Raw genomic sequence first — 26,409 nt, forward strand, 5'->3', positions numbered from 1 at the left:
TCTTACCTAAAATTTAGGGTATAAATCAATATTTGTCCACCAAAGGAATTATGGAAAAATATAAAAGGGTGTGGTAAATGGAAGGCCTACAAAGGGGTTTGGTTGGCATAACAATAATCTAATGAAGGTATAGGAATGAGATAAGTAGCCCCCTCCACTCACTGAGTTCTCTCACTACAATCCTTTCTACTAATCAGGAGACTGGAAGGAGAGAGCCCTAAACATTTGCAAGGGGAACAGTTGGGCCCTTGAGATCTTATTAGCATTTAGGTGGGTTAAGGGGGGTAAAGGAGGTTGAGAAGTACTAGTTTTAAGTGCTTAAAAATGCTTCAATTCCAGCAATATTTCATGCAGCATATTTAACTGAAAATTTAAGGATTTTTTTGAGAAAGTAAAAACTAGAGTCATATTATGAAATATCTAGTACTATAAATTATGCCTAGTAGGCACTCCTATTTGTTTAAATTTGTTTAAATTAATTGAAGATTTTAATTTTTAAAAATTAATCAGTGTATTATAGCATATATTCCTTTAATTGTAAAACTAATCCATAGCGAAATCTACCCTTATGTCAAGATGGAAAGTACTGCCTTTGGCAAAAATAGTATTATTAATAGCAATTAGTTGCAAACTAAAGAAGCTAGCTTCAGATCTTTTCTCATGCCAATTAATCTGAATCCTAGTAGATTGTAAACCAATGTCTCTTGTTGAAATGTTTATTTAGCTACAGATAACTTTATTAGATAGGATGACAATAATTTTTTTAAAGCCAAACTCTATGAAAGGATGTATTTATTTATTGAAGATCTCCCAGTTATGAAATGAAACAGAATAAGTTACACGAAAAGCTTTTACAGGAAAATCATTTTCCTTTAGTTTTTTTTTTAAATTTGTAAATTCTAAAAGGATATCTTTTTTTTTACTGTCAATTACTCTAAACCCATCAAAAAGTATGAATTCTGGTTCTTAATACTAAATCTTTCAAATCCTTGGACTCATTTCATTTTTTTTTCTTTGATAACAGATGGATTTTCTTTTATCCTTAGTAATTTGCATCAATAGTGGATCATGAAGTCTTACAAATACATAAAGCCTTTTAGAAATATTTGATGGAGTAGAGCTTTAGCCAGCCCCTTTATATTTCTGTAGCATTAATTCTCTCCAAAGGTCACCATTTAATTTGTAGAGTTCAGACACTTTATATACTTAATGATTAATAAGGGTTTTTTTTAAGCCTCTATATCTACCACTTGAAATTATAGTGAAAGTATACTGAATTGTATAATTTGTGCTAACAATTGTAAAATGTTATCACTTTATTTTTCCATACCTACATAGTAAAGAAAATAAAGTAGAATCTATTCCCTCTTGAATACCACACAAGTCAAAATCTACTTTACAATACTCTATCAAAAAGTGGCCAGTTTTAAAACCTACTAATTACAACAAACTCTGATTTTCATCTTTTTTCGAGTAGAAAAATAAGGTAGCATTTCTTAATTAACATCTTAACATCTTAATTAAGCAATATGAGATTCTGTAAATATGAGATTCATAGAAATAACTGAGGGTAACAATTTAAGATGTTTTCCCTATTTTAAATACATGGTATATTCACTGAGCCATATGTTCCTAAATAAGAAAAACCTATTAAAATTCCATCTACAAAAGGCAAAATTCTAAAAGATAAATCAAAGCTTATTTCATAATACCTATTTTAAATTTTAAAAATTAAAATATTAAATTCCTCTATAAGAAACTTTTTAATTGATTCACGGTACTTACAATAATACACATCTCTAAGTATATGTGCCTTTTCTATTATTAATATTTAAGAACATGATTAATTCATTAAAATATAACTACATGAAAAAGTTCATCTGATTTCCTCCTTTTTTATCTTTTTTATCTATTAAAAATAAAATTAAAATATTAAAATAGTTCAAATTGCACAAGATGAGAGGGCATGGGTGAGCGGCAATCAAAATTGATCAAAAATGTCTGTAAGTCAATGAAATAATGAATCTATTAAAATCTCCATTAGCTTACAATTATTTGTAATGCTCTATGAGAATACAATCAAATAAACAAAATAAAAGAATACAAAAAGTGAAATAATGCAGTTAGATTGTAGCCAAAGAGATCCTCTGTTGGAAATGAAACATTTCCTGGTATGCTAATATCCACACATTAATCTTAATGAATATTAAGTAGCATGGCATAAGGCCCTATCATTTGAAAAAAAGTAACAATCGGACTTCAAATGTATAGTGAAGAGACAAAAAAAGAGCAGTATAGCTGAATACTTAAGCCCTTTAAGAATAATAAGCAAAACTAATTTATGCATGAACTGGTGGGTGACGGAAGGAGTATTGGGAGCTAAGTGACCATTGATTCACGTGGGCCATTTTTGCCATGATGTCTAGAAATCCACTCATCATTTCTTTGCAGTTGTAAAAGTAATTGTCTTTAACAATATTGTAACATTTTTTCCTGATTGAAATACTGTAGTTTTGATGCAGCTGTTAATGTTTAAAAAACAAATAATTAGTAATGAAAAAAAGGAGAGTATTTGAATTGAAATCAGAAGGCCTGAGTTGAAGCATTGGCTTTACTGACAAGGACTCTCTGAATTTGACCAATCACTTCCCTTTTCTGGACCTCATCTTCCTCATCTGTAAAATGAAAAAACCACTAATACTGGATGATCTCTGTGTGCTTTCCTTATTCGAACAATGTCTATCAGTACTCATAATATTTACAGCAAAAACGATGTTCCAGTCTAGATACGAGAAATAGTAGGTTCTATTTTTAATATTATTATTCTTAACATTTTCATGCTGAATTTTTTTATTGTTAAAAAAATGTTGTTAGGTGACTTGCCCAAAGACACACAGCTGATAAGTGTCTGAGGTTGAATTTGAACTCAGTTCTTCCTGACTCTAGGCTCAGAGCTATAATCCCTGCATCATTAAACTGCCATAACGCATGTATGGAAGTAACCATATGCATGGCAAATATAGAATGATTCTGGGTTTTAAAAAGAGTACACACTTTAAATTTGAATTCCATTTCAGTGGGTTATACTGAACAGCTGCAGGCTCAGGAAGAAGACTTTTGACACAGACCAGCTATGTGATACTGAGCAAGCAGCTTAACCTTTCAGTGCCTCAAAGCAACTCTTAAAACTCTCAGGTGTAGAGCTGTGGCAGATTTGCATTGGGAGGAGTTTCCTGATAAAATCACAAGTCCAGTTAAAAACAAACAAACAAAAACCTCTGGCTTAAGACCACTGCTGATTTTAAGAAAATACAAATCAGCTGAGCTATATCAGGTGGAAATTCACAAAATAAAATTAGGAGTGAAAAACAGTCAAAAAGGGAGTCTGGGGATCTATGAATTGGGGCCAGTGGGCAACTAAGACAAACAATTAAGAGAAGCAAGAGGGGTGAAAAGGCAAGAGGTAAACAAGGCAAGGGTAGAACAAGTATAATTATTCTTTTTTTAATCTTATTTTTATTTCACAGAGCTTTTTTTTTTTTTAAATATTGTTCCAAAGCAGTGGTCCTAAAAAAATGAGGTCTGGGATTTCTAGGAGTGCCCTAGACTTTTTCAGTGGGTCTGCAAAGTCAAAACTATTTTCATAATACTATGGTGTTTTAATTTCTATTATGTTAAATATCAATAGATAGAACCTACAGAAACAAAAGGTCTTGGGGAGGGGAGGTCCTCAATAATTTCTAAGAGCACAAAGGGGTCCTGAGACCAAAAAGTTTGAAAAACACTCTTTTGAAGAGCCAAAGAAATGTCCCAGGTTAGTATTCTATTCTGAGAGTGGCACAGATAACTTTTTGCGCAAATTTGCTTCCTTTAATTCCCAGCTAAAACCCTCCCTTCTATGGGAAGTCTTTCCCAAACCCTCTTAATTACAGTGCCTTTCCTCTGTCAATTATTTCCTTTTTATTCTGTATTCTTGCTTTGTATATATTTGTTTGCATATTGTCTCCCCCATTAGACCGTAAGGTCCTTGAAAGCAAGGACTGCCTTTTGTCCTTTTTTGTATCCCTAGTATTTAGCTCAGCGCCTTGCACATAGTTGGCCCTTATTGTCTGATTTATTTTTGGCTGCTTAGCACACCTTTGACTGATATTAAGTTTGCAGTACACTAAAACACTGAGGATCTTTTTTTCAAATGAATTGCTTTTATTTTAACCTTGCAAAGCTTAGGTTTGCATTATTTTACACTTAGCCCTATTAAATTTTCTTATTGGATTCAGCTCAAAATACCAACTTATCAAGATCTTTTTGACTCCTATTTTATCCAACATATTAGTAGTAATATGTCCTTTGCAAATATGTGTACCATCTATGCATTTATCTAAGTCATTGGTGAAATTGTTAAATAGCACAGAACCAAGCCCAGACCTCTGAGACAATTCATTAGAGACCTCCCTCAATTCATTAAAGACATCAATCATTACTACTCAAAGTCACCTAATCCTAATAATATTATAAATCCTACATTTATCTTATCTGCAAAAATAATGAAAAACTTTGTCAAGAGTTTTGTTAAAATTGAGGTCAACTATACTTAAATTATTCCCTTATTTACTCGTCTAATAACCTGTCAAAAAAAGGAAACAATATTTGTCTAAAAAGTTAACTCTTGAAGCCAGTCTGATTCTATGGGACAACTACCTCATCTTTTTTTTTTTGTATTCATCCTCAAAACTTTAAGAATATATTTTAGAATGTTGCCAGGAATCTAAGTCAAAATCATTTGCCTACAATTTTCAGAAACTACCCTCTTCCCTTTTTTGGAGACTGGCATGGCACCTCTCCCATTCTCCAAAGTCTGTCGAAGAACACTGACAGAGGCCTAGCAATCACATCAGCCCATTCTTTTGGCACCCTGGGATATAATTTGTCTAGTCACTTGAACTTATCATGATCAGCTTACCATTCTTATCCTATCTTCCTATTTCCCTCTGGTTTCAATTCTCTATTAATCCTTTTGATTCTATCCTTTCCAGTTAAAATGTCAATATTCTTAACAAACAAAACAGAAGTAAAACAAACATCTCTGCCTTCTCCCCCATGACCACCATCAATGACCTATCAACCCCTAAACAATGACCATATCCTTATTATGATTCTTTTTTGTTCTTCAATATAGCTTAAGAAAATCCTTTCTGTCATCCTTAGCTCCCTTGCTAGCCTAAGCTCATTCTGACAATATTATTATAACACTCTGCAGTGCTTTTATATTCATCCTCCATTATTAATCCTCAATTCTACCTTCTTTCTTTTAAAATTTGAAATTGTCTGTGACTTTCCTGTTCTTCCACCTTAGTTTCTTTAGACAATCCTCCCTCCTACCCCACCTCCCACCTTTCTTCTTCATTAGAACTATGTCACTCTGTGACCTCAGGATTTCATTCTTGAGAGCTCTCCAGTCAATTTAAGTCCATGGGATGCTTCCTATTCTTTTTTCACACTCTTTATATTTGTTCTACCACAATCCAGGATGCACATCAACTTATATTCTGATTCCCTCTCTTCATCACAAAATAGAAGATGGAGTGCTCACTTCCCCCCATGGTTTCCATAACTTTTGGGAACTCTTAATCCCAGGTCTCTTAGAAGCCATCTGTTATTCAACGTAAACAATTTATTAAAACATGAGTTCATTACGTTGAACTAGAAGAGGAGAAAAAAATGACGAGACTAAACTTTACTTATCTGTGCAGGACAACTTCATCATTTGATTTAATGTACAGGAATGGGGATATGATTGGATTGGGTGAGAAATACTATTTATGGAGAAAATTCAAATAGAAGGAAATTAAAATATTGAGTATTATATCTGAATATTAATAATAAAACTTGTTAAAATCACTAAGTGTTCATTTCAAAATCATCTCATCCTGGTAACAATGTTGCATCATAATACCCCCCCCTTAGTTTTAAGTTGAGAATTCCTTTAGATAGAATCTCTAATGGAATAGAAGAACCATAAAAGTAATAAAAGGTTGACTGAATAGTGGACTACTTACCGTAGGGAATATCTACTTATAAAGACTAATGATAAGGTAAAGAGGTCTCAAAGCTTAAAGCAGGTAGCTTGCAAACAAATACAGTGCATTCCTATTTTTGGCGTACACAGCGGATACTGACCTTATGTAACTATGTTACCACCACAAGTTGGTATAGGGAAATATAATATATCAAGAATAGTCTCATTGAATTCCTGGATAGGATAGAATCTTGACCAGTCATTTCATTGATAGAGGGGATTTACCAATGATAAACTTCCTCTACCAAAGCAGGCCAACAAGGACAATTTATAGTCTAGAGAATTGCCTAGGGGGCTGAGGTGTTAAAGGATTTGCTCTTGGTAACAGAGCCCATATGTGACAGAGGCAAAAACTTGAAAATAGATCTTCCTTACTGAAGCCAGCTCTCTATCTACTACTATCCTTCCTCTTATTCATAATTACAGACTATGATAGTAATCTAGATTAATATAGGGCATTATAGTTTTCACAGTAACTCCACTAGGTTGCTAAGCCATTTTTTTTTCAGGTGAGGAAACACAATTGAGGAGGTAAAATGAACCAAAGAAATGAAACTATCACTGTCAAAAACAAAATTCAGGTCTTCTGACCCTGATGAAGGGTCCATAAATGACATTACAAGACCTTCCACTAGTAAATTATAAAGAGGTACATAGTTAAATGTGTTGAGTCCATTTTTAATATGTGCAGATAATATGGAAAACAACTAGCACGCTCTGGCATGCTTCAAATTAATCTTAGCATGTAGTTTAAACAGTTAATGAATGGCAGAACAAAAAGATTTCTAGTTTAGAATTTTGGGATATGACTATGTGCATTTCAAACATTCTTCTGTCTCTGTTCACCTTGGGTGTTTTCTGCACAGTTCCTCAGAAATTCAACAGCTCTGCAAAATAATTTGGGGGAGTCAGTGATTTATTATGTTCTGACCTTTAGCTTCCCATAAAGAAGTCAGGGTAATCATGTAAGTGCAAAATATTTTATAAACACATGAGATACCCAGGCTATTTAAATTGTGCATGAAAATGTGTAGAACTATACAAGTTTTACAAAGTGTAGAACCACAAGTAGAACTATACTTGTAGAACAAACTAACATTTGAAAGTAATTTAAATACTGGGATACTAGGAGAAATTTAGGTGATATGAAACCACAAATAATATGTGGAAAGAGATAGAAACAGAAATGGGGAGGCAATTCACTGCGACATTTACATATATATATATATATATATATATATATATACTACACACACACACACATACATATATATGTATATTAAAATATACATATCCTAACTTTGGAAGAAGTTACATCTTAGGTTACATCTAATTGGAAATAATAAAATGTAATGAGTTGCGAATTGCAGTATTATCAGGGATAGCTAAGCAAACTAGCTTCTAACAATAGGTAATACTTTGCTAATACAGATTGTAAAGCTAGCAATCTTATTAATGCAATGACTAACCATGATTTTAATGGAATTATGGTGAAGTATGTTACCCACCCTCCTAAGAGTGAGCTGATGGACTCAGGATGAACAATGAGTGTATATTTTTGCACAGGAACCTTGCATGAATTTGTTTTGCTTGAGTATGCATATATATTTTTTAAAGTTTGATGTTTATTTTTGTGGTTGTTTTTTATGTTTCAGGGTTAGAGCTTCCTTTAACAGAAAATCCCTCAAAAATTATATTATTTTAGTCATTAAAAGGTATATGCCCATCTTCTCTGCTTCCTTTTTTTCTTCCTGGTTCCATCTTTTTGTCCCCCTAGGAAAATGGAAGAGATTTGGACACCAAGGATGGTTTTTTCCAAGCTGTAAGTTGGTACCTGAACTGGAGAGTTTGAAAGAAAGCAGGTGAAAGATGGAGTTTGCTGTTTTTTCAAATTAATCCTGAAATTTAATTTGAGCATCAGAAAAGTTAGGACAGTGATTTTCAGCAGCACACAGAGATAATGGCCAAGAGCTCTAAGGAAAGCTGCAAAGTAGGTAATATTTGTCTTAGCCATCCTACCACTCCCCTTTTGATTTCCTGTCAACTCCTGCCTGGAGCTTTTCTCTTGACTCTAGACACCCAATGATTTCTCATGAGCATCTTAGAGCTACAGGTCTACCAAGTCAACAATGAATTTATTATGTAATGAAGGTACTTCAGTTACACGTGAATAAATCTTAACCTAGAAGCACAATATGCATCTCAAAAGAGAACATGTTATTCCAAATACAAGTCTAATTAATTAATGGGATGGAAAAGCAGGAAGTTTTTGAGACATGGATTCTCTTGTGTTAACAAAATCACATTATCTCAACCATAGTCTGGTCCTCTTATTTGCTTTCAAGAAATTATCATAAACCCACATGCAAGAAGCTCAGAACCCAGTCAGCTTGAATAGAAATATTGAAAACAAGGACACATGAATCTTCACTGCCAATAGTTTCCAAAGCGTATTTTTCTATGTAATTTTCAGATGACTTCAGCCTCCAAAAATACATAAAACTCAAGTGTCTAGAGAGCTTATGATACCATACCTCAAAACATTTATGGAGAGCCTATACTGTGGACTGAACCCTCTGCCTCTACTTCTACAGAGATTTGCATTTTCAATAGAACTTTTCAAAAGGGAATTTGTCTTTACAATAGCCCAGGCAAATGAAGGGGATGGGAGGCTATATTTCTCTGCAAAGAATTGCAGTTACACATGTAGAGTTGCATAGGGTATGACCAAAACGAGAGTATCATTTCTCCTCACACAAAAATTAAGTGTCTGGCAAGGTCAGGGAAAGAACAGTGCTTAGGAATCCATGCTAATTTTGACCCCTGAGGGCAAAGGCTATTGAGGGTTATTAAAATAAACAGAGTCAACAAGTCCAAACATCAAAACTAATCAAACTAAGAGAACTCTTTTCTCTATGTCCTCCGATTGTCAGTTTTCTCAGATGCAGATTGACAGACAATAGCAATATTTACCTACCCCTCAGATTTGTGAAGAGCTTGACAAATCACAATCCACTATTTAAGTGGGAGGTGCTATCATTGTGAATTATTATCATGAGTTACAAGACCCAAGGTCTGTTAAGGGCCTAGAGAAAACTGGAGAAAGAAACAATTTTGGTTTTCTCCTTTACCATCTGCTTTCTCAGTATTCTAGTAATGAGAAGCATCTGAAGAAGTGCTAAACCTTGGTAAAAATCCCACCAAATCTTTTAGTTTATAAAATAAACCATTTCTTAAAAAGCAATTTATCTTCTCTCTATACCACCATATCCATAACCTCCCCTGACTCCCATACAAACTAGGCACTATTATTTAATTTGAATTCTAGAATTATAAAATTGAAAAAGACTTCCAAAGATTATCTAGAGCAAGGTTTTTTTTCTTTTTTAGAAACTATTTGAGCTTGCTAGGGGTATATTTCCTGTGAGAAATTTCACAAGGGAATTTTCATGGGGTATTTCATAAAGGCTTTTGAATTTGAGGTATTTTTGTAAGATTAGTTAAATTTTTGTCTCTGAATCCAATTACTTTATTTTTGATCACCTCCAAATTTCACTGTCTTCATTATGAAGCCATAATGTGTTCCAAGTACAGGAAAGTAACAGAAAATTTACAGTACAACTTTACCATGTTATATGAAAGTTTCTATGATTTTAAAAAAAAAAGTTTCTGACTTAAAAAAAAAATTGAAATCCCTTTTACAGACTATTCCCCTAGAAGACTTTTACCTAAACTGTTCAGTATATATAAAAAAAATAACCACTACCACCATAAAACCAAACCAAAACAATTTCAATGATTTCCAGACCCTTGAAATTCAAAACCTACTTCATTTTAGCCACATCCTCACATTTCACAGATGAGGACACTGAGGCCCAAACAGAATAAGGGACTCATTTAAAATAATAGAGCTAGTTAGAAGCAGAGTTTAACTTCCAGACAGGTCTTCCAACTCCAAATTCAATATTCTTTCTACCATATCACTGAGTGTCTTGAAATAACTTCTTTAAGTTTCATTAATTAATACCCAAGAACACTGATGTTCTTCTACAGCAATACTTAAACACCTCAAAACTGAAATTCAAGCCCATTTCTTCATTTTCTGGTCTCCTGTGTAGTTGGAAAACAACTCTTTATTAATCTTTTAAATACCAGTCAAGCTGTTTTGTGGTCTTCTCATCTACTGATTAATTCTTTAACCTTTGCTCATAAATAATACCTCAAAACTATGGTCATTCCTGTTACATCATTGTTTCTTTGTCAGAACTCCCCATGATTCCTTCACATTCTTCAGAAATAATCATAGTGCAGAAATGAACAGATTGAGTCCAGCTAGCTAGAACACCAAGCTAATGAAGCTCTGGTCATGGGTTTGATCTCTATGGGATGTCACCCTCCTCCAGGATTACTTATTCCTCTTGCCAGTTATCTGTCACTAAAAAGGGTACCCCTTTTTGGTCACTAAGGAAACTGGGTGAAATCATTTTGATAGATCACTGGAGATCTGCTCCATTACTGGAAAAATAACTCTGAGTGCATTTACTACTGATGGTGGACCATTTCACATTTAGATCTAAAATAAAACATATATATATATTCACCTTCATATAATCACATGGATTACCTTATGGAGCTGTGGTAATAAAAATATTATATAAAACAAAAGGTGCTATTGAAATAGCAACTTTATCATAGGAAAAAGATATGAAAATTTATATTCCCTATGCCCATTCGGATAAATGACAGACTCCTCCTTATAAAGAACAGTCCTATGTTGACAAAGCATGTTCAGCTCCCTGCTGGTATGCTACAAGCCCTAAGGTTATTTTTTCTGACATATTTGTACACAATCAGGTTATGTTCAGTTCCTTATGAAATCAGTGAGTATGCTCTCCAACCAATCAATATTAGCCACTAATAAACTCCTAAGCAGCCATTTCACTGGGGGTCAGATCCTCAAGCATAACACTCACGTTTCTGCTAATGATATCAGTAACTATTCTTCGACACTTTTCTTCCAAAACTACCCTACAGATATTGCACATTGATCTGTCCCTTACTAATTGCAAGATCCTGGGCAAATCTCTAACATACTCTGAGTATTGTCATTCTTATCTGTAAAATGACGTAGTTGGACACTAAATGATATTGAAGGTCCTTCTACCTTTGACACTGGATCTGTGTAGAAGTCTGGAATACATTTTCTCCACTGTTTTGGTGATGATATACTATATTGTAGAATCAGAGGTCATATGTGTCCTGCTTATTTTCTCTCTACTACCAAGAGAGTATGCATTTGTCCCAAACTGAGTAAATAAGACTCTTTTTTCTTACTTTTATTATGTACTTCTCTTTTCCCAGAGCGTAGCAAGACATACCCTAGGAAAGAGACTATCACATTTTGCCTAAGTATGCCATTTGATCATCAGTGGCAATAGGGAGTTAGGTAAAGAGATGACAATTTTGTAATACAGCTTTCCTCTGACTCTCAGTTGCTCCTGAATAAACCTTCCATCCTTTGTACCCAACACAACTAAAAAAGTGTAATAGTATAGTGCACCATTTAGAGATTGTGCTAGAGTCAGAGGAGACCAGCACACAAAAATTTCTGTTTTGTTACCTCTCAGTAGTTCACTCCGTTCATTGTTCTTATATTGGTTTCAATATTCATTTATTGATCTGAAATGCTATTTTGGCCATAAGGTCACACAACAATATTTCAAAAACTTAGCTTCAATAACATCTACAGAAAACAAATATTTGAATAGTAAAATAGTTTAAATATTACAGTAGTAACCTATAAATACTGTTAAAAAGCAAACACTAAAAATCCTAGCTTTCAAAGGCTTCTGGAAATACTCCCGACTGAAAAACACTAAGCTTTCCCAAATAACCACATAGAAAACTTTTTTTAAAACAGCAACTTTGGTTTTGGACAGTGTTTCAAAATTAAGGAGAGAAATATGTTTTCTCGGTTGGACAGAGAACAGATGATTCTTGATACATAAGCAGATATATGCATTTTTCAAGGTTCAAATGTGGCCAGATAATTTCTAAATATCTTCCTAAAAATATGTGTATGTGTGTTCACTTGCAGTGTGCATGCATAAGAGAAAGAGAGAGAACCTAGTGGTTTTTCTAGCTTGATTTTATAGAATAGCTTATACAAAGAAAATCTGATGTACTTGCCTTCTCCTGATCTTGTTGTTTACAAAATGCCAAATAATAAATGGGATTTCCATTTTTATTGAATTTTTTTTAATGAATTGATCAACTATTCCTGTATTGCAGAGAAGTCTTTGTATGAATCTGCCCCACAAAGGCAACAGAGGTATTTTGGTATGATGTAGGCACAGTCATGTGATTGTCACCTAAATAGATTTGTATTTATGTTATTTTACAAGTTTATTTGTTATTACAATTATGGTCTTTCCTTCGATGATAATGACAAAAAATCTTGAAAATAAAACAAAACAATAAATGGAACAAGTAGTGATTGGCTGACACCCCACGGCCAAGTGCAGGCTCCACCAGGTTTCAGAGTAGCAAGGTCATCACAGTATGGTACAAATAGAGCATCATTTTAGAGTGGAATTCAGCCAAACACAGTAATGTATGGATGTGGATGAATCTGAAAGAAGGAAAATAAGATTTATGCAGGTAGAATATGTTGAAAACATGCTTTTCCTAATTTAAATATGCCAAATGGAATACTCTGGCTGAGATATCATCAGGCTAATTTTTATTTCATTTGCAAATTATGTGTTTATAAATAATGAATGCATTGGAGAAAAAGTTAACTGTTAGACAGATACTATTTGGAAGCTTTAACAAGTTTTCGTGTTTGTATACAACCTTAGAGTTCAATACAAACATCACTAAATTCCTGAAAATAAACCTTTACTTTGCTTTTAATACATTAATTCACCAGAAGTGATAATTACGATTAGTTCTAGTGGTTTCAGCTTAATTCTTCTTGGAATGTGTCTTCTCCGACAACACATGCTAAATAAAGCATCATGTAATATAGCACAACACAGCATCTTAAAAAAGCTTTAAAAAAGAGCTTCCCACAAAAATATATGGGGAAGGTTAGCTTATTTAATACAGATTAGAGTCAATAAAAGAAGATCATTGTTTATATTTTTCTAGATCAGTTTTACCTAGTTTAAAGATAAACACAGTAAACTCAGAAGTAACAAAAATATATACAATTACTAAGCTGTATTTCATAAATAAACAAAATATTTACTGCATCCCCAAGAGTTCTAAATCCCAATGCAGTGAATAAAGTCGATGCTTTTAGTGAGGAAAAGAATTTGGAGTAGAGATTTCACAATTTGTCAATTTAATAATTCATGTGCTACTAGTACCCATGTTTAGCATTTAACTTCCTAGAATTAACTGAAAAATGCCCAGGTGGCTGTAGGTGTACTATGAAGCTTGATAAAATGTACATTGTATGGATATTATTTAAAAGTTTTGCTAGAAAACTCATACAGAAGAAACTTGAGTTGCTAATCAGTTACCAGGCTGGTATAAAATTTAAAAAAGTTTAAATGAATTGAGATACCAAACAATATAAGCAACACACATATGCATACACTCTATCATAACTGAAGAGAGATCAAAGATTAGCCAAGCCACCATTATTTTTCAAAGTTAAAGACAGGACTGGTTAATTAAGTTGAAACTGTATTCATTTTTTTTTCCTAACCAAAATAACTCCTGAATGTTTCTCTCCGTGAAACAATGAATGCCCAAAGATATCATTACTTAATTAAAAATGTCACCTAAAAAGAGAAATTATATTTTCTTCTACTAATAAGGGCAGGTAACTCTCAGAATTTAAAGAAAGTTTTTATTCTGTGTAATTCTATAGTACAATCTGCAGAGCTCCAAATGTAAGTTAGAATAGGCATATTCATTTATATTAATAAGTAACACAAACTTGTAGAATGTTATAAGAATTTATTTTCTACAGGTTTTATGTTCTGGTGGTAAGAATACTACATTGAGAGTTCTCTCGCTGAATTATGTGACCTTGAGCACAACACAGTTTCTATGGGCCTCGGTTATCCCATCTGTAAAAGATGGCTATTATACAAGATGACCACCAACTTTTCTTCTAGTTATAAAATACTCTCATCCTTGTATTTGTAGGCATAAAAATTATGCAGATGATTATTTTATTTGTCATTTAAAATTGCTAATTGTTTAATACAAGTCAGTACATTTGCCATATTTTGGTATATTAAAATTTTCATCTAAGAATGATGTGTAACTGTGTCTTCCAGAAAAATACAACCATTTTTGTACATATATGCATGCATATATTCCTATGTACATATGTAACTGATTTTTCTTCTGCTGTAAATTTTCCTTAAAGTTGCAATGATGAAGAAGAAATGTGCTGTTTCCTATCAATTGCGTAGTTCAGTAAAAATATAAATCTACTTTATTTCCAAACCATCATCCAAACTCTTTTGCCTTCCATATAAATTAATCAGGCAGAAAAGTGATTTTCAGTTATTTTAATCCAAGTTGTATCAGCTCATAATAGATGGAAGCCATGTGTGACCTTCTTATAACCTTAGATACAGGTTATTTTATTCAGTAGATAGAATTTGACTGGCATTGGCCTCAATTTTATTAGGTATCAGTTCTTGACATATTCTCTCATATCAAATGTCAGAAAAATCTAACCCTATGAATTTCAATTATGTTTTAATTGGGTTAATAGTAATAATCAACAAGAAACATGCTGGAGAATTCAATTTTTCAAAAGTTAAACTACAGAATTGGGGTGACCCCTATACTTAAACATGAATGCTGCAGTCAAACTTAAATTATGTCATAGGCACAAATAAGTACACTATTTACATAAAGCTTAGTAGCATAGCAGCAAATGACCCATTTGCTTCCCTAATTTCAGTTATCATTTAATCTTTTGTATTTAGTGCACTACATAGAATATATTCAGTATCATTTGATTAAGTGAAGAGCACATTATAAAGACTTAATTCAACAGTCAGTTATTCAAAGGAAAATTGATACAAAAGTTACTCTAAGATTTTTTTTTTTGTATTTCAGGATCGGTTTGCCGACTGAATTTTTAAATCAATATTTAATCCAGTGTACCTTCCATATTCTAACTCAAATAATAGAGTGGTAGGAATCCCATAAGCACACTAGATAGGATAACATTTTGCCTGTATAATACAATTTGTTTTCCAAATACCACTGGGAAATGCAAATAGAATAAAAGGAAAACACATAAAAACAAATAAAAGTCACAGGTAAATATTAATATCAAATATTAACTAGACACGTGTATTTCCATTTAATCTCACGCACAGTGACTGTCTTCTTTTGGGACACCTAAAATCATAGGATGGTGGTGTTGTTTTGCAGGTTTAAAAAATTAAAGATAGTTCATTTAAAGTTCTGGTCCAAAAGCAAAACATCTTAACAACCACCAAGGCCACAAGTTCTACAAAGCACACTTTGTGTGAAGTGGAAAGGTGAACCATCATTTGAATAATGCAGCAAAATCCTGCCTTGCCCTCAATTATCTCTGTAATTTAGATTAAGGGCAAGGACATTTACTGAAATTACCCAGATAATGGTAATGTGAAGACTGGGACTAAAAAGCCAGTTTTTCTAAGGAGTAGGTTTCTGAAGTGACTCACAGAACCTCTCCACTCCACATATCAGTGTGAAAATAGATTCCAGCCAGAAAAACTGAAGAAGTTGTTTGAATTTCTCAGCATCTGTAAAAAACCAAAAAGTGGAATACTCTATAGCCCTACCACATAGCTATCCCTCCTAACAATGTAACTATAAGCAAAAACTTAAGAGTCACTATTTTTCAGGATTTCATAGTGTTAATATAAGTTTCTTTTACAATTACCTGAAGACAAGAAATTATAAGGAGAAAGCAATTCTGTTAATGCAACTAATCAATATACAAAGTTATTAACTAAAGCTACAGATAAAAATAAAGTTCACAGGTTAGATGAAATTCTAGGATCTGGATTAGCCCATAACAAAAATAATTAAGACATCAAAGTTTTAACCTAAATTCTAAATGAAGGTCCGAAACAGAACAAAATTATAAACAATTTTTCTTTCTATGACTTTAATCAGAGAAAATATATTTCAGTAGTTCTGAAAAAGCTCAGCACAATGGCTTTAGTTTATAAATATAAAATTCAACCCCAGAATTTCAACAAACATTTCTTGAGTATATTATTATGTGAAAGGCACTATGTTAGATGCTGAGGAGGCTACAAAGATGAACATTATCTAAATGAAATACAAATCAGAATCAGGACCAAGAAAAAAAAAAGAAGCATGTACATTATGATGGATGTCTACACCAGATGTAGTCTTGTAAATAGAATCCATATCTTTTCACAACAATATTATAGATATGAGGTTATCAGTTACTAATGACAATGATGGGGATAGATACCTCTTCCATTCATGATCCTGGAGGGCACAGATTTACTTGATTTTATAAACTCTGCATATATTTTAAATCTCTCATGATAATGAAAATTTTCTTCAGATCCTTTTGGCAGCTTGCATGATGTATTTCATTTGCATCATGGTTTTTCCTGTTTGATGTCTTTGCCCAGTTAAGATACTAACACCAACATTATTTTATTTATAAGTGTATCAATTTGCCTTTTAAACAGGATGCCAAAAGTCCTGATCTCTGCTGCTTTAAAATATGCAAGTATATAGACGAAACCCTATTTGAAAAGCCAAATGCCTCTCAACTGTATGAGGAGTTTTGATGAGATGTGTGTAAATCTGGCACCATCTATACCCTCTCATAACCATAAAATTACACAACTGTGAATACAAATGCCACTCAGGAACAATATTATCAGTACCCACAGAAGCTGCAGTGCAATAAGAGTCAGTCTGGGGGAAGTTCTCTTTTCCATGCTGCTTTTTCACTTTTTGCTATTGTTTATATTTTTCTAGGGAAATACTGGATGCCATTAATTTACATGCATGCTTTACCAGTGGTATCTAAATACTTCCAAGTGCATGACACTATTTATTTTGACTGGACTATTGCTCAGCTGCAATTCTGATAAAGTCATCAAAGAGTTATAAGCCAAGTCTGCATTTCAAAATAACAAAACAAAACAAAACACTTGAGACAAAACATTTAAACAGTCGGTAGATATTATGACCACTTGCCACAAGCTTGCCATTACATTAAACTTCAAGACTAAAAGAACAAGCCAACAAGCCCAAGTGTAAAAATTATACTAATTTAAAGACACTTAAACAAAATCAAGTAGATGTTTATGGTTCCATTCAAAGTTGTTTCCCTGGGTTTCTCTGACTGATTCATTGAAAAGCATGATGATTTTATTTTCTTCTCCAAAGAGACCCCACAAAGTGCTACATGTACAATATTTTCTAGTAAGACAGTGTTAATAATTTATCTAGCAAAAGATAATCAATATCTCTTTTGTACAGTAGCTTTAAGGAAACCTATAACAATACATGAACATGTTTATTTAGACTAGAAACCTCTGTGGCCAACATCTAACACACCACCATGGACTATTAAAAGAAAGGTAGAATTTCTAATTAAGCTTTGAATGTACATCTTGAGAGTAATTCTCTTATTAAGAGGTATTTGGTTATTATTATCATAGGTTGCTACAGTACTAGAATAACAATTTTTCCAAAAGGTATAGCTGCTGTATCTATGTAATAAATGTTACTTCAAGATTATAACATTTTTGAGGACTGCACATTATTAAGGCAATACTAGTAAAGCTTAATTACATGTTTCTTGAAGTTCATGTAGATTTTGCACTGTTTCTACAATTCACCAATAATTTTAAAAAAACTGTCAAATACTCCATTTGTACTCTTAATACATCATGAAGCACACCAAAAAGAAAAATGCTTGCAAACAGGACAACTATCACAAAAGTCTCTGGCTTAGTTGAAATAACAAATGGATCATACAATCCAACAATACTTTTAATCTTTCAATACTGAACATGGAGGATGCAAATACTGGTTGCATATTATAAAAGTATAATTCTTATAGGTACTAAAGCACTTTAAGTCATTCTGTACCATATTTGCATACTAATAAATGGCAAAGAAAGCATTTTTGTCAAAGCAGTCAGAATTTCAAGGTCCTGGACTTGGCACTGCATTTGCATGAATCAGCATTCACCTATCCATGAAATCTTACATAAGGTGTAATTTAGTTAAAACTTTTAGAGTGTCTAATTTGTGGAGATTATAGGGAAAAAAATTAAAGTTTTTCTAATAAGAGGCAGCTTTCTGCCCAAGACTAAAGCAAACAATCTCAGGCTAAAGTCGTCATACCAACACACACACAAGGGGGTTGGCATGATCAAGATGAATAAAAAACTGTCATTTGTAAAATTAGGGGCAAAATACTGCTTGTTTTCACTATTCCTTTGATGAATGTCAAATACATTTGTAACTTTCAAGACAAACTGATAAAACTGAATTAATGTTCAACTCAATGAACAGTGCTATAATTAAGCACAAGTTTCTTTTAAAAAGCAACATTTTTGTAAAGATCTGAATGAGCAAGCAACCCAAAAGAAGGTGCACAACCTCAAAGTTAACATCTTGTAATGGATGTATTTATATATACATATCTATTAACATGTATTTTGGAACAATCTTACCTGTTTGCTGTACTTGTTATTGGTTTGACAGCTGTACTCAGAACAATGATCTGATCCAATTGAAATGTTATCTCCTGCTCCCACAAAAGTGTTAGCTGGCGGGAGATCTTGTACGGCCTGGTGTTTTTTTCCAGCAGTAGGTGACTGGGGATGAAGCTGGACAGTAGGCAGTGGAGAACTGGATTTGTAATGCCTTGCAAGGTCAGGACTTCCTGGACCTCCATTGACTGACCGGTATCGTCCCATGCTAGGGCTATCTGAGAGCTTTTCATTGACACTATCATACCTTTGTCCATTTGGTTTAGAAGCCTCTACTGTTACAATGCTGCTGTAGAGAGGTTGCTTTGATTTTTTATTTTTCTTGTCCTTTTTAGGCTTTTTAGATTTGTCATGCTGCTGGGGTGTAAAAAAGTCCTCGTGATCTTTTTTACCTGCCTCATATCCATTTTTATTTTTGGACCTGCAGTATCTTGCCATTACTACAATCAAGATAATCAGGATGACTGTCATGATCCCAGCAACAACCCCTATTACAATACTCAGTCTCTGTTTGCTAATTTCATAACTAGGGTCACCAGCAATATCTTGAGTTAATGGAGTGTGCAAACTTCGGGTTATTTGGGAGTCAACCACAGTAGCATTTGAAACACTTTCATTGACAAAGACATGAACCAAAGTGGTGGTGGATTGTGAAGGCTGTCCACTGTCATTGACTTGTACCACTAACCGGTGCAAGCCATAATGTTTCTGGGCCAGTTTCCCCACTAAGGACACAACCCCACTAGTGGCATCAATTTCAAACAACTTGAAGGGATTTCCTCCCACAATACTATAGTTAAGATCTGCATTTACACCAGTGTCACTGTCAGTTGCCAGCACTGTGGCGACCACTGTTCTTACATTACTTGAAGGTGGCAGTAAAGTGTAGGAGATGTTGTTAGGAAAGGTAACTGTGGGAGCATTGTCGTTTTCGTCCATCACAAAAAGAGATACAGTAGCTGTGGCAGACCTTGGAGGATCTCCTCCATCTACTGCCTTCACTTTGAAGGTGTACGTAGTCTGATGCTCCCGGTCAAAAGCTGTAGTAGAGTAAATTGTTCCTGTGTCATTTTCAATGGAAAAAATGTTACTATCCTCCTCTATGTACAAGCTCATTTCTGCATTTTGCCCTTTGTCAGCATCCATTACAGTGACCATCCCTACTGGGCTATTGGGCTGCAAATTTTCTTTCACATAAAAGGTAAAAACATCCTGCATAAACTTAGGATCGTTGTCGTTCTTGTCAGCCACCTGCACTATCACAGTGGTGCTGCCCTGCAGGATTGGTATGCCTTTGTCTTTGGCAGTCACTTTAAACTCATACCTATCATTCTGCTCCCGGTCCAGCACGGTATTGACTAGGATATCCCCAGAGTCCGGATCAATCGCAAAGATCCCCATTACAGAGGAGTCCAGGGAGTATGCGATCTCCGCATTCTTCCCACTGTCTGCGTCTGTGGCCACTACCGTGGCCACCCTCTCCCCAGGAATGTTGTTTTCAGGGAAATAGACCTCCACCACCGACTGGTCAAATACTGGGGGGTTGTCATTGGTGTCTCCGACCTTCACCACTAGAGAATTGTTACTGGAAAGACTGGGGCTGCCTGAGTCCACTGCCACTATGACAACATTGTATTCCCGGGTGCTCTCGTAGTCCAGGGGGGCTGAAGTATGTAGGAAGTACTTTTTCTTGTTTTGGTCACCCTCCGTGTCGCTGGCCGGCTTAAGCTGGAAGGGCACGTCCCCCACCACCGTGCAGGTGACCACCCCGTTCTCCCCTTGGTCTCTATCTGACACCTGCACCAGGGCTATGGGGGTGTCTACCAAAACGTCTTCGGCCACGTTTGCCACCCCGTCCTTAAGCGGGATGCGCCCGATTTTGCGGATCTCGATGGACGGCACATTGTCGTTCTCATCTTTGATATTGAGCACAACCGTAGCCTTGTCGGTCTTCGGGGGCTGCCCCCGATCCCGGGCCATGACCGTGAAGCGTAGCTGGTTCACCTCCTCGCGGTCTATGCGGTGCAGGACACTAAGCCAACCCGTGGTCTCGTCCAGCCTGAGCAACCGCCTCACGTTCTCCGTGGCGGCCCCGAAGACATACTCGATCTGACCATTCACTCCCACGTCCAAGTCAGCGGCGCGGAGCTGCAGTATCGGAGTGCCGGGGGTGCTGTTCTCAGCCAGATCAGCTTCGTACACGCTCTTCTCGAAGCGGGGGCTGTTGTCGTTCACGTCGGTGATTAGCACCCGCAGGATGGCTTGAGAGGAACGCGGAGGGTCGCCTCCGTCCCGCACCCTAAGGGTCAGTTCGTAAGAGTCCCGCTGCTCCCGGTCCAGCGCCCCCTTGACGATCAGCTGTGGCTGTTTCTCACCGTCCGGAGTGTCAGCCACCTGCAACTCGAACACCGTGCTCCGGCCCCCGCTGCCTGAGGCGCTGCCCCCTCCGCCCTCGGACGCCTCCAGACGCCGCTTGGAGCTGCCCGGGCTGCCGCTGCCCCCGCCGCCACCCCCGGGGTAGGGGGCGCTCTCGATCGCCCCTCCGCGACGGCTTTCTCCACCGCCGCCGCCACCCCCGCCGCCCCCGGGCTCCTGGAGCAGCTCATAGCGCTCGATGCCATTACGGCCGAAGTCGCGGTCGGTAGCAGTGGGGAGAAGGTAGAGTGTTCCCACCGGCCGGTTCTCCTCCACCGTGAGAGTGAGGACGGGAGAAGGGAAGGTAGGGGTGTTGTCGTTAATGTCCAGCACGATGACCCGGCCCTCGAAAAGGTCCACCCAGCTCTGAGAGGGGCCGATCACCGAGACCTCGAAGTCCAGGAAGCACTCGTTCTCGTCGAAGATCATCTGGCACTGGGGCAGCTTTTCCCGGTCGATGCGGCGCTCGCTAGTGCTCAGCTCCCCGGTGATGTTGTCGATCTTGAGGTATTCGGAGCCCGACTCCAGACTGAAAGTCACCTCTCCGGAACCCGTCACGATACCCAGGTCTGAAGCCACGTTCCCGATGCGGACATCCGCGGGTCCTTCCTCAGCCAACCGGTATCTCAGGAGCTGCTTGGCGGCGGCCAGGGTGACAGAGACCGGCAGGAGGAAACAGCAAAGGCACCAGCAGCACCAGCCGCGCACCAAGCCCATAGTCCGCATTTTCAGCATCTTCTCCTGCTGCTGCTGCTACTGCTCCTTATAACAAAACACCCCTCTTTCGTCTCCCCCCCCACCCCCGGTCCCTACCACCTACCCTCCCCCTAATTCTCTCTCCTCTCCGGGAAAGAAAAGGCGAGAGGGAAGGGAGGGGGGGAAGAACAACGTGTAGAGTCTGGTGGGTGATCAATTATAAATCCTTTTTTCTTCTTTCGAAAGTTATCGTTTCATAATTCATGCAATGGATGATAATCACCCGGGGAGGGATGGCAGATTCCCCCTCCCCTCGTTTCAGTTGAAATACTTACAGTTCACGGGACAATATGCTGGCTGCCTTTCCTCTCCCCCCCCAAAAAAAAGATTCACCCCAATAGATTGGGATGAATTTTCTCTTCCTGCTTCTGGTCTTCTTTCTGGTTTAACTGTAATCACTTTGGCAGTCTTGTAATAAAACGAAGAGCACATACAGTGCAATTTTGCAGCACCCCCCGCCCCCACCCCAATCCCCTCCCGGATCACTGCTTCTGCTACTCGAGTTTAGTACAATTCACGCTCTCGCTGAAGCCGCTTACTACAAAAAGCATTTGCTTTTTCTCTTTGTACACAGGAAAATGTTAACCGCTTCATTCAAAAGGGTCTGTGTCCTGCAACAAGCAAGTCTCAACTACAAATCCTTTTGGCAATATGGGAAGAGAGAGAATTAAAAATCCCCAATCATATCCGTGGCTGAACAGTTCATAGTAGACCACCTTGCATTACAGCACAGTCCGCAGAAAATTCCCTCTGGTTAGAAGAAAAGCAGCCAAATCCATCTTCAGAGATCGTCTAAATATTCAATTCTTTCTCCGGGGAGGTTTGATTTTTTTTTTCCTTAACTACTCTGCGCAAGGTCATTAGTCACAAAGCAACCATACAAAACTGCAGAAGCCGTTTGCCCTGGATTTGCAAAGGCTGAAGAAATGCACACAGCACAGTCCCCAAGTTTGTTTTTGCATCCGCAGTTTCTATGCCTTACCTGCATTTGCTCTGCATGTGTTATAGCAATGTGGATCTGCAGCACTGTGAGCGATTCACAAATGAGATTGCAGTCTCTGCTCTCTCTCTGCTCTCTCTCTCGCTCGCTCTCTCTCTCTCTCTCTCTCTCTCTCGCTCTCCCTCTCTCTCTCTCTCTCTCTCCCCTCTCTCTCGCCTTCTCCTCCTCCTTTTCTTCTTGCTCCTCCTCCCTCCTCTTCCTCTTTCCTTCTCCCACTCTTTCCCTCTCCTTCCTTCCTGTCCCAATGCGGGTAACTAGATATGAATTGAGCCTCTCAGTTCAAAGGTGAGCGACAAGGCTGTGTCCAGAGACGATTATTGGCCTCTTGTTAATATGCCAGCACTCCAACGCTATGTAACTGGATCTCCCACGTGAATTAACACAGATTCAGAATTGCACCCGTGTTTGAGAAGAAAGGCAAAGGCGATGAGGGGGGAGTAAGCTGCTAAGAAAAAAATACAGGGTCCAATTTGCCAAGGAGGGGGAAAAAAGTGTCTGTCCGCGGTTTCCTATGAATTGCACCCCTATAGTAGGTGATTTCTGCAACTGTATCGTCCCCCTTTCCTGTCTTTCAGAAGTCTGGTTCCGGCGCTCTCACAGCAAAGCTGCTTGTGGCTTTAAAATGTTGAATGGCAACTGAGAAGCTCCCGCTCAGAATAAGCCGTAAACCAGCAAGTTTGCCCGAAGTGGTGGGAGCTGCTGGAACCTCACTCTCACAGGCTCTTCCCTGACGCAGCACCAGCAGCAGCAGTAGAGCTAGCTGCCCGAAGTACATAGACTGAGACAGGGAGGGAAGAGAGGACGAGCCAACCGCTGCACTCCAGAAAGAACAGTCTTACCCTTTGCCTCTGCCTCTGCTGCTGCTTGTAGTGCTGTAAGTGGAGATCACAAAACACCAGCCAGTCCTCCTAAAGCCAAGCCATATCACACTACAATGAGTCTTGCTACTGCACTTGCCAACCCGTCATCTCCGCAGTGACTTTTCTCCCCAACCTATATTGGTAAATTTCTTCCTTCCACTGACAAATGTGGGTGTGTGTGTGTGTGTGTGTGTGTGTGTGTGTGTGTGTGTGTGTGTGCTCGCGCGTGTATGTGTGTGGGCGTGTGTATTTAATGAAACCTATTTCGTTGCTCCTTTCCCTTTCTCTCCCACTTCCCTCTCTCCTCTCTGTTTTTGAACGAATTCCCTTGGAATTGTCGCCATTTAGGGAATCATCCTGTGGCAAGTGTATCATGACCGGTGGTCCGGAGACCAGGCACGCGCCCGCTCTGCTGATCTAGTGTTCTGAGGAACCATGATAAGCTGCAGTGGTGTAAGAGAGAGACCCTCAAACTCTGATGATAGGCAAAGGGAGGGATCCTCTTTGGGGAGGGCAGACTTTTAGAGTTTCCAAATACGGGGATGTTTTTTGGGGGGAGAAGGGTCATCAACCTTCATTTTCTTTATGTGGCATTCGGGTCATTTTGCATGCCTGGCGGGTGGGGGGGAACGCTCAAAATACTCCGTGTGTATTTCTGAGGCATAAACACATGTAAATCAGGAAGCTGCAGCCTTTAGCAGTGGACAAAATGTAGCGTTACCTATATGGATGAAAGGAAAATAAACTTTAATGGCAACTTTGTCTATCTAGTGTCCCTGGTTCGCCTTCTCCTTCTTTTGACTTTGTGTCACTTAATCGCCCATGGTACTTGCATAGCTAGACTTCCACAGCTTCCAAAAGACACACAACCCCAGCCGCCAGCGGCACCACTCCTGCCCACTACGTTTGGATTGTAGTGTCTGCACTTTCTCTTACTCATTCATTTCAGTAGCGAGGAAGGAGTGGAACTCCGAGCTGAGAGGGGTAGGGATAAAGTTGGGGGGAAGGAGCAGGGAGAGGTCAAGAAACGGGACTGTAACCTAAGTTCCACCTCCAGGGAGAGAGGCGAGAAGGCAGGGAGGGGTGGGAATGGACCTCACAGCACCTTTCTCGGCTATACGGTGTTCGAGTCTTCTCGTAAAGGAAATTTAAAAGCTTAAGAAAAATCCGTTCAGAGTGTGCACTCTGGCTTTACGAGATGTGTGTGGTGAAGCAGAATGATTTAAACAAGAAAAACACCCATAAAGTATACGAGCAGATGTGGCGCGCTCTTGTTTGGGCGGGAGCGGCGGGGGAGCAGTGATGGGGATAGGGGGCGGGAGAGAGAGATTTCCACTACTTTCCCTTTGGGGACCACAGAGAAACACAGAGGATGTGGGAATGTGTGTGTAGTGTGTGCCGGGGACCGACAGAGTATTCCCCGCTCCGATAAAGCTGGAGGACTCCGGCAGTGGAGACTGCTGCTGTTGCTGCCGCGGCTTCTTCTCACTGGCTGGGGAGAGCAGGCTGGTGATGGAAACTCCTCCTCCTTCCCCGCCACTAGGAAGACTCTTTGCTTTTTATGTGCAGCATCAGCGAGAAAAGCCCCGCGCGCAGACTCACTGGGTACCGCCGCAGTCCCGAAACTGAGGGGGCGGTAGGCGGCGGGCTGCTAGGGGGGAAGGGAGGAGAAGAGAGACAAGGGGAGAGGAGAGTTGTCTGGGTTCCGTAGCACCTTCTCAGAGGTTTAAGGGGGATTAATGCCAAACCCCCATTATATTTGCCAAGGAATTCGAATTTATCAGAATCCCGCCCCCACCCCCACTCCCATCCTCAGTCCTAGGCGGGAGGAGGGAAGCGTTCTGGATTAGGTGGCTAAGAGCCAGTACATTCCGATACCTAGAAATATGGTGCAGTGCACTTCTCTGTGTACTGCTCTCTGCACTTTAAGCACACGCACACACACACACACGCACGCACGCACGCCCCTTACAAAGTTCTTGCAGTCACGCTGGGATGGCGCTTTTAACCGCCCTTTCCTTCTCCACACAATCAACTTTAACCGGATTCTGTAGGACTCAAGACATTTGCCTAAGACATAACCTGCACCTTGGGTTGTACTCCCTTTCCTTTTCACCCGGGACTTAGACACCCTTAGACAGAAGCTTGGGTTTCAAAAAGGAGGAAAGGGAGAGAGTGATTCGGGATAGGGAGGTGCTTTCTCCAGTCATCTACAAACGTCTTCCCCGGCTGCTAGTGAATGCAGTGTCCTTCACAGTGGGTTGGTTTCTTCTTTCACAACGAGAGTTATAATCATGGTTCACCCTCCCCTCTACGATCGTCCCTACCAACACTACCGCCTCTCTGCCAAGCCAGCGTGGGAAATGGAGCTGACGTGCCCAGCATGGGGAACAGCCGGGGTCAGGAGGCGGGGGCCTGAGCGCCTTTGCCTCGCTTTCTTTCCTTTCCTCTTCCCTCTTTCCTCCTTCCCCTTTCTGTCCGCATCATCTCCCTACCCACTTGAGCAGGTTGGTCTATGAAGGAGATATTTTTGCCTTGTGCCAGAGCCAAAAG

The 26,409-nt window shown here is 38.3% G+C and overlaps 1 protein-coding gene and 1 long non-coding RNA gene across 7 annotated transcripts in view; one reads left to right on the forward strand and one right to left on the reverse strand.

Annotated features, from left to right (window-relative positions):
* The window catches only part of PCDH7 (protocadherin 7), a 481,617-nt gene extending 458,512 nt beyond the window's left edge, over nucleotides 1–23,105 (reverse strand). For 4 of the 5 annotated variants that reach the window (XM_020992180.2, XM_020992170.2, XM_020992191.2 and 1 more), the window contains exon 1: nucleotides 18,787–23,105. In XM_020992180.2, coding sequence (XP_020847839.1) covers nucleotides 18,787–21,975 — 3,189 coding nt within the window. In that variant the 5' untranslated portion in view covers nucleotides 21,976–23,105. Of the gene's footprint in view, nucleotides 1–11,736; nucleotides 12,708–18,786 lie in introns of those variants that run through there. The other variant, XM_020992213.2, reaches the window with a different exon arrangement.
* Nucleotides 23,103–24,622, forward strand: LOC110210685 (uncharacterized). Of its 2 annotated transcripts, XR_013484227.1 has the most exons (3): nucleotides 23,120–23,281; nucleotides 23,572–23,997; nucleotides 24,205–24,622. It is a non-coding gene; the product is annotated as an uncharacterized LOC110210685 (long non-coding RNA). The 2 variants fall into 2 exon arrangements; XR_002325146.2 differs by having other exon boundaries at nucleotides 23,103–23,997.
* The last annotated feature ends 1,787 nt before the right edge of the window (nucleotides 24,623–26,409 follow it).

This window comes from Phascolarctos cinereus, unplaced genomic scaffold, assembly GCF_003287225.1.
Source record: "Phascolarctos cinereus isolate Bilbo 61053 unplaced genomic scaffold, phaCin_HiC Scaffold_9;HRSCAF=440, whole genome shotgun sequence".
Classification (NCBI taxonomy): Eukaryota; Metazoa; Chordata; class Mammalia; order Diprotodontia; family Phascolarctidae; genus Phascolarctos; species Phascolarctos cinereus.